The 12,315-nt window shown below is 38.0% G+C and overlaps 1 protein-coding gene across 3 annotated transcripts in view; it reads left to right on the forward strand.

The window, feature by feature from the left end:
- TRPC3 (transient receptor potential cation channel subfamily C member 3) overlaps window positions 1-12,315 on the forward strand; it is a 74,250-nt gene that overhangs the window by 22,184 nt on the left and 39,751 nt on the right. For all 3 annotated transcript variants that reach the window (XM_045468532.1, XM_045468542.1, XM_045468538.1), the window contains exons 3-4: window positions 3,083-3,271; window positions 12,109-12,273. In XM_045468532.1, the coding sequence (XP_045324488.1) occupies window positions 3,083-3,271; window positions 12,109-12,273 (354 nt within the window). The remainder of the gene's footprint in view (window positions 1-3,082; window positions 3,272-12,108; window positions 12,274-12,315) is intronic.

Below are 12,315 nucleotides of genomic sequence, written 5' to 3' on the forward strand. Positions count from 1 at the left end.
TAGCAGCAATATTAGGTTGGCTTATTCTCATCAGAGAAGCTAAGTAAATCCCACAGGATCCTACAGCTAGTAAGTGGTGGAAGAAGTATTTGAACCCAGTAAATCTGGCTTCAGATTTCTGCTTTTAAGCACTACCCTAGCCTGCTCCTTTTGTTATTAGGGAAAGGATCTGATAGAACCAAGCCTGCTTAGAGTTGAATTTCAATTTTTGTTTTATTTCAAAAAAATTTTTAAAGTTTATCCATTTTTTTTTCAGAGACAGAGACAGAATGTGAGGTGGGGAGGGGCAGAGAGAGAGGGAGACCCAGAATCTGATGCAGGCTGCAGGCTCTGAGCTGTCAGCACAGAGACTGACATGAGGCTCAAACTCATGAACTGCAAGATCATGACCTGAGCTGAAGTCAGACACTTAACTGACTGATCTACCCAGGCGCCCCTCAATTGTTCTTTTAAGGATAAAAAGGGATTGAGATGATAACTACAAACATTAAAATAAGTGTGCTGAAATCTGTAGACAGGCTGCCACAGGGACCAAGCATCATTGTTTTTCCCCTGGCTTGAGCAGGTCCTCAGGGTTTTGAGTTTCCGCTCTGTAAAGAAAGTAGCAGGGCCATCTGGTAACTTTGTGGAGAGCCATGGTATTGGAAGAGTGGCATGATGAGCATGATTAAGCAAAACTAAGAGAAAATTACTAGAAAATGCAGATCAGACAAATGGTCTGAGTTGTGAAGGAACATGAGACAGGCCCTCGTGGTAGAACTAAAATAGTCACCTTGTGGTGCAGTGCAGACTGTTGCTAGTTTCCTTTGCAACTGAGAAAAGCTGTCTTTAGCTGGAGCCCTCCATCTTTCCCTGGGAGCCCCACATATATTGATGAAGTGGTATCCCATGACCACAATAAAAGAAATTCTCATTATCTCCAGCTGTGATTATTTTCCGCACTTGGGCAATACACTTCTTCGAGCAGGAAATGTTTACATTGTTAGGAAGACAAAGTGTTGTTTTTGCAACTTGTATGATTACCAGTTTTTGTTTCTTGACTGATGTTTTAGTGGATGTGAAAAAACCACACGACTTTAAGATGAGACAGTTTATAGATTATGATTTACAAAAAAATTAATGTTTATTTTTGACAGAGAGAGGGAGACAGAGGATCCCAAGTGGGCTCTGTGCTGACAGAGAGACACGCAGGGCTCCGACCCAGAAAGTGTGAGTTAGAACTGAGATCGTGACCTGAGCCAAAGTCAGATACTTAACTGACTGAGCCACCCAGCCTAGATTATGATTTTTAAAAACAATGAATTATGATTTATGTATTACTACAGAAGCAGTTATTAAGTTTCTTCAAGCATTGAAATAGTCTCTCTTTTTTCTGATCAGTGAAGAAATGGTCATCCAATGTTGCTCCAAATCTTATAGAACAGTCTGAACTGAAGAGAAACATGAGGAAATTTCATCTAAAAAAAAAAAAATGTGTTAAAAGGGAAGCTTTATATGGAAACAGACATGGATTTAATACTTCTGGATGCTATAATAAAATATTTCATTAGTCTTTCAGGAATGAAAGTCAGATGGATATTTAACTGACATTCTGCATAGAAACCAGAGACTGAACGTTTTATTAATTTTATCAGTTGCATGGTACCAACTTGAATGGAAACCAAAGATTGAAGTTTTATTCATTTTATTCTCTTATTAGGGGAAAAGGATTAACTGTAACTGTTCCTTATCTGAATTTCTGATATCTGAAATGGAAACTATTACAGTCTATGTAGCCTTTAAACAGTCTTTCTTCTTTTAGTTGGTGACGTGATTTTTGCCCATGAAATCAATTGTGTATTTGAGGGAAAAAATTCAAATTCTTCATGTCTTTTTTTTTTTTTCAGTAGGATTTTGGGAAGCCCAGAAATACTGCTATGCTAAGATTACTTAGTTATTATACATTTACAGTATCTCAGAACATATCGAAAAATTCTGTTTTCCTCAAGTGTGCCGAATTAAATTATCATCTGGTTAACTTTCTTAATGGGCTAAAACTTAGTGAAAGCCATAGAGGTGGAACTGGGGTTTCTGAAAGTAAGATGCTTTCCCAAGAGATGGTCATTGATACCATGACTGGAACCAAGGGGCCAGAAATAGAACTCCATTCAGAAGGTAACAGGAAATGCTGCCAAGTGACTTCCTTATACCAGTCCATGGCACTATATAAATATGCTAATGAAATTAAAGATTCACAGATTATTTTTAGCAAGGTGTTAGTTCCAGTGGCCTGGAAATTTTCTCTCAGGTATTGGTATTCTGCAACCCTTGAGAATTCAATTACATATAATCAGACATTTCTCTCCTTCCAGTTCTGCAGGACATGATAATGTGCCCTTCAGACAAACAAGGAAAAATACCTCCTCTCCAGGTTGGCTCCTGTCCATCTCTTTACATTCACTATAAACCAGTCGTCCTCAGATGTAAATGTGTATCAGAAACACCTGGAGAGCGTGTTTACACAGGTTGCTGAGCTCTTTCTTCAGTTTCTAAATAGGAACATCTGAGATGGGGTCAGAGAATTGACATTGCTCACACATGTCCAGGTGCTCTTGCCGCCGCTGGTTTGAGGATTACGCTTTGAGAAGCTGTGTCCCCAGCAAGGCAAAGGATGGTATAAACTGAACAAATGATTTTCACATATAGTCCATCTTGTATATCAGATTGCCGCCTCAGAAAATTTACCATTTAAACCAATTTTCATAACAGGAATTGTTTTGTTTCGGCTTTAAGGAAACTATTGTTTATCTGCATAAGAGAGCCTGAAGTCTTTTTGATCCTTTGCTCTGTCAGCATTAGCATTTAGCCAACATCTCTTAATACAAGCCAGGGACCAACGTGCATACCATTCACAGAGCTGTCTGATATGGTTGGGCGGGTTGCGGAAGGTATCGGCTAAGAGGGTGTATGGGGGCAAATCCGGCCTGTATCTAACCGACAATTCTACCCAGAAGAAGGGACCTTTTTTTGTGATTCGCAAAAACTCTAAATACTTCTCATTGAATTAAAACAAACTCCTTGAATTTAAACCTCTCATTCTTAGAATGACTACCGGAAGCTCTCCATGCAATGTAAAGACTTTGTAGTGGGTGTGCTGGATCTTTGCCGAGACTCAGAAGAGGTAGAAGCCATTCTGAATGGAGATCTGGAATCAGCAGAGCCCCTAGAGGTACACAGGCATAAAGCTTCACTGAGTCGTGTCAAACTTGCTATTAAGTATGAAGTCAAAAAGGTAAGTGGCCTACTTTTATCCAGCACCATATCAACTATGCAATAATCCCAGGAAAATTTTTTAAATAATAAAAATAAATGTTAATAGATATATAGATTATAATAGATAGATAGATATAGATATCTATCTATATATCTATAGATAGATATAATTAATAGATAATAGATTTTTTTTTCTTCATGAAAGAGATTGAGTGAAACGTGGTAAAGTTGTGAGTCAAATATCTAGCTTCTGTGATCCTTTCCACTTTTTGTCTGCTGCAAGACCTTGAATAAGTCATAAACCTTCTCTAAACTTCAATTTTCTCCTATAAAAGGAGGATCATACCTCTTACCTGTCTCAGGGTTTTGATGCAATTTCAGTGGATTAAGACATGCAAAAGAACTTTGTGAACCACTCGTAATGCAATTAAAAATAATAAAATGTTATTTCTATACATTTTTGTAAGGCGCTGTTACACTGTCATGCTAATCCTTGTGACAAGCCTATGTTATCCATTTCACCTATAAAATAGGTAAAATAGATGATGAGATTTCTTTTCTACAAGGAAACTGAGGTTTGCCAAACTTAAATGTTATGTCTAAGGTCACACAGCTGTGAATACCAGAAATAAGATTTATGATTACTTTTTTACTCTGGTATTTCAAATAAACTTAAGTGTATGTATTTGCTGCTTGTATGGGGCTTTTAAATAATCCATGAAAATTGTAGCTGTGATGTTTTACTGTAATAAAAATCTCAGTTATCTAGAATCTAACAGCTTTTATATATTAGATAACTAATTATACACACACACACACACACACACGTTGTATTTTAAGAGAAACTGATAAATCACCAAAAGTAAGCTGTTAACAGGAATAGATCTGGTTTCATGAACTGGTTAATCATGTATCACTGAATGTTCTGTCCTCCGTACATGGTGCTTAAGAGGGCAGGCCCTGGAGCCAGTTTGCAGGGGTTCAAGTCCTGAGTTAACCACGTGTTCCCTGTGTGACCATGGGATAGTCACCCAACCAGGCCAAGCCTCGGTCTTCTTATTAGTGAAGTAGGGACCACAATAGCAACTACATTTTCAGTTGTTTGATGATTATAAGAGCTAATGCACGTAATTAGCACGGGTATAGTACATGGTGATTATTCAACATGTATGAGCTAGTAACATTTCTACATTATGAAAATTCATTCTCAGGATGATGACTCTTAAGCAAGTTTAGCTTTAGTCATCAAACACAAATTTCATGTTCAGTGTGTTTGTTCCAGTCCATTGTAGCAGACTATAGCCAATTTAGGCAGAAAGTAAGGGATATGAGGGGACTCACAGAATCACGAGGGGAGGTGGAAGAACAAGCTTATCTAAGCTGTGCTTCCGGAAACCTTACTCAGAACCAGGCCCAGAACTGAGGTCTGCACGTGTGCCTCTGACCTGTGGAACCTAGGCATGTACTGGCACCCTAGCAGTAAGTGAGCATGAGGAGATCTTTCTCTCTTTCCTTTTCTCTCTTTGTGTGTGTGCACACTCCACAAAGTGGAGAACTTCCACATCTAGTGTTCACAAGGTTTTAGCCAGCTGTTAATCACAGATCTCTCCTCAACTTAAAAAGACAGGGAAATTTGAAGATTCTTAGTTAATACTGATGTAAAATAACTTTTCAAGGAATTATCAGTTAAAAGTAAATTGGCTCGACTGCCTTCCTCCTAAAGCATTTCTTTCTTTCTTTTTTTTTTTTTTTTAGTTTTTATTTTTAATTCCAGTTAACACACAGTGTTATATTAGCTTCAGTGTATAATTTAGGGATTCAACACTTACGTACAACACCCACTGCTTATGAGGAGTGCCCTCTTTAATCCCCATCACCTATTTTAACCATCCCCCCCCACCCTCCCCTCTGGTGAACATCAGTTCTCTATAGTTAAGAGTTTGTTTTTTGGTTTTCCTCTCTCTCTTTTTTCCCTTTGCTTGTTTGTTTTGTCTCTTAAACTGCACATATGAATGAAATCATTTGGTATTTGTCTTTCTCTAGAGAATTCTTGCTAGTTGAGGTTTTGCTATATTGAAGGAAAAAAGATAATACTGAATAAGATTAATATTAAACCATTTTTAGAAAACCGTCTGGACATTTATTCACAAATCTTACAATACACATCTCTTTTCTTTAGCACCTGAGAGGAGAGAATTGATTTCAGTTGTCACTGGTTCTTTATCATTGCTTTGAAAGTGTCATATTAGCAGAGACAGCTCATCTGTAGATGGGCTTCTGTGAACCAAACTGTCTTGAGACAGTGAATGTCTTCCTGGCATGTTAATTTTAAATAAATTGATGTATAGCTTATTATGTATGAGGTGTCATTAATAATAAATTTGCTATCAGTCAGCTACTGCCAGGAAACAACAAAAAGTGCATTTGAAACTGAAAGGATATTTAGGGCTTTGCAGGTATTTCTGGATTCGTTTGTTTTGTGATATAAAGGGAGTATTGATTCAAGTTTTTGACTTAGAAGCTTCACTCAATTAATGTATATAAAAATTTATTCTAGAATGCCCCCCAAAGCCCCACTTCCCCCTTTCTTTTTCTCTCTCCAAGATGTCCTTCATTCTTCACTCAACATTTACATGTCTCCATTTAGCAGAGAGAAAAGATGCCCCATCCCTGCTGGTGCTTCCTTTTTCCTTTATCTCATTTCTGGTTCCTAAGTAAAACCACTTCTTGGGTTACAATGATGTGTGAACCCTACCCACTGTGACACTGAGGTAGTCTACAGCTAAATGCAAGGCATTGGGATTTCAAAAAATATGTTATGGAATTTTTCCCTCTTGATAACATAATAAATTTATATTCAAGTCAACTCATAATTCCACCAAGGAAACTAGTTTTTTGTAACAGCTGTTTCCCATAAGAGACTCAAAGTCTCTTTTGCTATGTACTCAAGATCTCCTCCCAGCTCTGGGTCTGGGATTACTGGCTTCTTTCTGGCCTCATAGTTCCCAGAGCTCAGTCTTCCCTGGGAATCACACCATGAGGTCTACCTAGGCCTTAGAGAGCTCGATGGCAGTTAGTCAAGAAAATGAAAATATAGAAGACCTGAATGGGAGAGATCTGAACATGAATTTAATGTTTATGGGAGAAACAACTTTCTAATATGAAAGCAGTTGAAGAAATAACAAAGCAAAAGTGTAAACAATTTAACCACATACAATTTAAACCTCTGTACACAGATCATAAAAAACAGCAAAGTGAGAAAGGTATAATTTCTCAATTCTGATTTATCAAGGATTGATAATCTACAAAGAGCTCAAACAAATTTTTAAGAAAAATTTCTAGAGCCCTATAGAAAAATAGGCAAAGGGCATGAATAGGTAATTCACAGAAAATTTAAATGGATAGCAAACCTATTTAAAAATTTTAAACCCTCTAGTAATAAATGCATCCTAATATACAAACACCATTTCCCCTCTCTCAAATTATTAAAGAATAGAAAATTCATACTCTCAATTCTGTTGGTGAAATGGGCAATCTTATGCTACTAGTGGGGAACAAATAATAATGTGTTCTCTATCAGGGAATGGATGTTACAGATCATTCATCTCAGAATCATTTCTGAGGAGTTTCTAAGGTAAATAATAAAACTGGAAAGATAGTAAATTTTATTACTGTTTGTAGAGCTACCCATGTTATTCTACAAAAGAGAATGGAATAGATCAAAAGATGAAATTTTTTGAAATGAGTACAAGAAAATTAACTTTTAGACAAAAATGTTATTTTCCCGTTTGAATAATGGATTATTTACCTTTCCCAAAAAGCTCTGAGTTTTTTTTTTATGTTCTAATTTATTTTTGAGATAGAGAAACAGAGCATGAGCATGAGCGGGGGAGAGGCAAAGAGGGAGGGATGTACAGAATCTGAAGCAGGCTCCAGGCTCTGAGTTGTCAGCACAGACCCTGATGTGGGGCTTGAACCCACGGGCCATGAGTTCATGACCTGAGCCACCCAGGCACCCCTAAAAGCTCTGTGTTTTAATTCTGTCTTTACCTCTGTCTTCTCTGCAACTTGAGGATGAACATCAATCCCTTCCCTCAATAGAAATAATAAGAGCTTTACTAAGCTATTCTAAGAAAGTCCTTGACAAAGATAAAGGATACTAGAAGTTGATAGACTATCGATCTGGAAAACCATGCTGTTGAGAAAGAGAATTTCCTGACTTCTTCTTTGCTCTCATTTTCTCCATGGTGGGATTAGATTTAACTATAGAAATATCACCTAGAAAAGAGACACATGGTGGTGCCTCGGTGGCTCAGTCAGTTGAGTGTCTGACTTCGGCTCAGGTCATGATCTCCCAGTTCATGAATTTGAGCCCCACATTGGACTCTGCTGTCAGCATGGAGCCCTCTTTAGATCCCCTATCCCCCTGTCTCTCTACTCCTCCGCTTCTTGCACATGCGTGTGTGCACTCGCTCTCTCTCTCTCTCTCTCTCTCTCAAAACATTAAAAAAGAGAGACTTGCAGCAACATATACACATAAAATTATCCACTATGAATGAAGAAAGTGTGGCTTCCTTAATTCCAAACATTGAGCAATGCAATGAGAATGCTAAATATCCTGCAGAGACCTTGGGTGCGGTGCAGGTGCTGGCCAGCCTGTCCTGAATCCCACACTGTATAGCCTCTTGGCCAGGTTTGTGCCCAGCACTGAGAAAGAACAGAACATTGTGCACTCAGTGGGTTCAAAATCCAGAAAACTTACACACTGTAAGTTTTCAGTTTATATTTCACAATTCAAAAAACTTTAAAAAGAAATTGACTGATGTAGCTTTTATTCACAGCAGCATTTTAAATTGTATGAACTGTGCCTTCAACAACGTCATTAAAAACAAAAACAGAGTGTTCCTAACATGTTTTTGTACAACAGTATTTCCATGAAGATAGTTCTTGTAAAGGCTGATTTGATAATAAGACAATGTAACATGAAATTTTTTTTTTTTAATTTTTTTTTTCCACGTTTTATTTTTATTTTTGGGACAGAGTGAGACAGAGCATGAACGGGGGAGGGGCAGAGAGAGAGGGAGACACAGAATCGGAAACAGGCTCCAGGCTCTGAGCCATCAGCCCAGAGCCCGACGCGGGGCTCGAACTCACGGACCGCGAGATCGTGACCTGGTTGAAGTCGGACGCTTAACCGACTGCGCCACCCAGGCGCCCCTAACATGAAATTTTTTTTAAGTTGAAAATTATCTCATGGTTTTCCATTAACCTGCCCTGATTACTGGTTCAGTTTACAATCTGTTAGTCATTTGGCACTGGAAAAAAAATGTTTGTTCTCAATGCTACAATAGTTTTGTTCCATTGAAAGATTGAGATTTTCTTATATGTCAAGCATTCTCCCTTTAAATCAGAACACCTCAAATAAAGGCATTATTTTTGTAATGATTTCAATTTGCTGGTCCACTGAAGTTGGGAAATAGCATACAAATTTTATCCAACTGGCTATGACTGGAGTGACAGCACAAGAGGTTTTTTTAGAAGGTAAACAATTTTAAGAGATAAAGGTCACTGCCCTATTTTGAAGTCATTGAAAAGAGAAAAACTCATCTCCTAGAGGGATTAACTCTTTTGCCCTCACTTGTTACTGTTGTATTGATTTTATTATTTTTTAAAAATGTTCCTTGTGTACTTGCATTAAGATTTTAAATTATTAGAGGAAAATATCCATTTGTATTTTCTTGTGAATTGAAAGGAATGAACAGATACCATAGGCTGGTGTATTACTATCTCAAGAAGAGAATAGAATTAATAATATAGGAAATATACCTTTAAGCTGAATTTTAAAGTGTGACAAGTAAACTTCAGACACCACAGTTTTAGCTAATATTTAACGTATATTAGGGTTTTGTACTATATTGTACAAGTCACAATGGGTCAAATATTGATCATTATATAATACCATATGGGAATGATTGATTTCTACCAAGTCTTTAAGGGCTGTATAACCCTTATACAATGTAATTCATGCCATAAAGCACATCTTCAAAGTTGAAGATTAACTGGAGGAGGAGGAGCAAGGAGAGGAAGCCATATTGCAACATTAATATTTTTGTCCTTAAGAGGTTAAAACCTAAGAAAGAAAGGCTGGACACTCAAAAGGGAAATTTGTCCATCAATTTTACATTGGTACATGTCCACCTGTCTCTTAACTTCATAGGGATTTTCTGTCCTGCAGAAAGCCTTGGCCTATAAAAAAGTGCATGTTGACTTCCTAAGCGACAATCTGATTTGATGACATCATCTCCACTGTAGATTTCTCTGAATGCACTGTTCCCCATCCTAAGCTGAGCCTAGCTGGAGTCATAGGACTGCTTTTTATTTGCATCTGTCCAAATGTAAACCCTCCAACTTTCAAATTAGTATTATTTTAGTTATTTTAGTTTTTTTAGTTTTTTAATGTTTATTTATTTTTGAGAGACAGAGAGCACAAGTGGGGTAGGGGCAGAGAAGGAGACACAGAATTGGAAGCAGGCTCCAGGCTCCGAGCTGTCAGCACAGAGCCTGATGCAGGGCTCGAACCCACAAACCGTGAGATCATGACCTGAGATGAAGTTGGAGGCTTAACCGACTGAGCCACCCAGGTGCCCCTCAAATTAGTAATATTTTAAATGTTGATTATTTATCTTGGCAAGCATAAGAAGTCTGTCTCCATTTTCCCCCCACATTTATGGAGAGCTTACTGTGTGCTGTAGAACAGGAATCCCTAATCACTTAATGTGCACTGATGCTTCCATTTTCACCTTCTTCTACCAAATGCCTAACAGAGTGCCTGATTCATAGGAAGAGCTTACAACATTTTGAAGAGTGAATGAATGAATGAATGAATGGTACATTTAGGAACTCAGAGGGGATAAGGATTTAACACGGAAGGAGGGGTAAAGCAGGAAGGAAATGATTCAGTAGAGTACAGGGGCAGAAGTGGAAGTTTGGCAAAGTTCTCAACAAGAATCCTAGAAAGTTGTCACAAAGATTCCAGGGCTTTCAACCTTGATCATATTTTATCATGGGTTCAAATAATGACTGTATTGATCAAAAATCAGAACTTTGAAAGAGTAACAGAATCTTGAGTCTGGAAAGGCGTTCTAATACAGACTTAGCAGCTAGCAATGACCAGTGAGCTTTAGGACCTGGGACTTTTATAATTGAATTGAAAGAAATTTCTAGGGTAAAATCTGCTTTTTTACATTGAACTCATTAAGAGAGAAAAGATAGCATCCTCTTTATAGTACTTTAAATCTCCCAAATCCTACCAGTTTGTATTGTTGAAATAAGTTCAGTGAAGTACTTCAAATCTAATATTTGTAAATTCATCTTACCACTTCTGCCAGCAGGTGTCAAGAGCCCCTTGTGCCCTGCGGCACAGCAGTCACCTGAGTGATCATCAGTGGACTTCCTGGAGGGCGATGCACATAGGGGCAAAAGTGGGGGGTTAGGGGAAATTGCATCTCTACTGTCTACGCTGGGGGATGAGGTTTTATTTTTTTTATTTTATTAATTTTTTTTTTAATTAGAAGAGCTAATGGGAAACAATACACCAGTAAGTGGAAACCCATTAATTTCCTTATAGGTGTGGTATTTATTGGTAATTAGCCGAATAACTTGAGGAATTGCCTGGAGTTGCTAAGAATCATTAAGATCATTAACTATAACTTGATCAAAGATGAACCCTTTACATAGTAGGAACTGGAGCTGCCTTCCTTGCCTCTAAGAGTTTGTAAAAAAAACATTTCATGAGTACTTCTTAACAGGTTCATTGTTATTCTGTTTTTCAGAAGATAATGATACCTTGATTTTTGCGTTGCTAAACACTCTTTAAAAATATATGTAAGCTGGCACTCATAGTTGATTTGTGAATGACCCTCCCTGAATAATCTCCATGCTTGGGCAAAGTGCACCTGGCCATTCAAAGACAGGCATATCCAGCCACAAATGGGCACCTGTTAGGGTAGGGACCTTTTTACATGAGCCTGACTACAAATACATTTTGCTACCTGAACAAGGACAGGACTTTAGTGAAATCCCAGTCCATCAGAATAGATGCTGGCAGATGACTTAGCAAAGTGAGATGGCAAAATAGAATAAAATGGCAGGGCTGAAGTAAGTATAATGTGCTCAGTTTTCCTGGTTACAATTGTAGTTACAAAAGAACTGTTGGAGATAATTTTTTTTAACCTGTGATAGAGGCAGCAATAAAAAGAGGACAGATTACTGAAATAGGAAGGAAGGGACATGTGCTGCCAGTGCCTGGAGGCAGTGTAAGTGCGAACCAAGCAGAATTCTTGCAGATTCATTGGCTTTTTGCAGATCTTTGCAGTTTGCAGTGATAGTACATACATATATGTATGTATATTTTTCATACATGTAGCACTTTAGGAATTACTTATGAAACTTAACACATTTCTTTTTTTAGCTATAGTCTAATATAAGCCAATTCTTTTCCATTTTGAACTGAACATAAGTAAGCTGGCAGACAACAAGATGGGACCACTTTCACAAAGGAAAGCATATGTCACCCAGATTATGGACAGGAATCTGTGTATTATGGAGAATTTCAATCAGAAAGAAATGTGATTAAGGATGATATCAATTTTGTGCTCTTGTTTCCACTTAAGTACTATTAGTTCTGAAGCAATTTTGGAAAATGGAGGGAAGGTAAAGGAAAATATTACCAGAACCTTCTAGTGCCTATATTCTGGAAAAGTGTACATTAATATCTTTAGGATTATGCATTCAGTAGTTGAAGTATCCCTAATGATAGTAACCTACCTCTTTCTCCCCCTCTCTTTCTGCCAACAGTTTGTGGCTCACCCCAACTGCCAGCAGCAGCTCTTGACAATCTGGTATGAGAACCTCTCAGGTCTGCGCGAACAGACCATAGCTATCAAGTGTCTGGTTGTGCTGGTGGTGGCCTTGGGCCTTCCATTTCTTGCCATCGGCTACTGGATTGCACCTTGCAGCAGGGTACATGTTTTTCTACATCCATTTCCTCCGTGGTTGGTGTGC

The sequence above is a fragment of the Leopardus geoffroyi genome, chromosome B1 (assembly GCF_018350155.1).
Source record: "Leopardus geoffroyi isolate Oge1 chromosome B1, O.geoffroyi_Oge1_pat1.0, whole genome shotgun sequence".
Taxonomy (NCBI): domain Eukaryota; kingdom Metazoa; phylum Chordata; class Mammalia; order Carnivora; family Felidae; genus Leopardus; species Leopardus geoffroyi.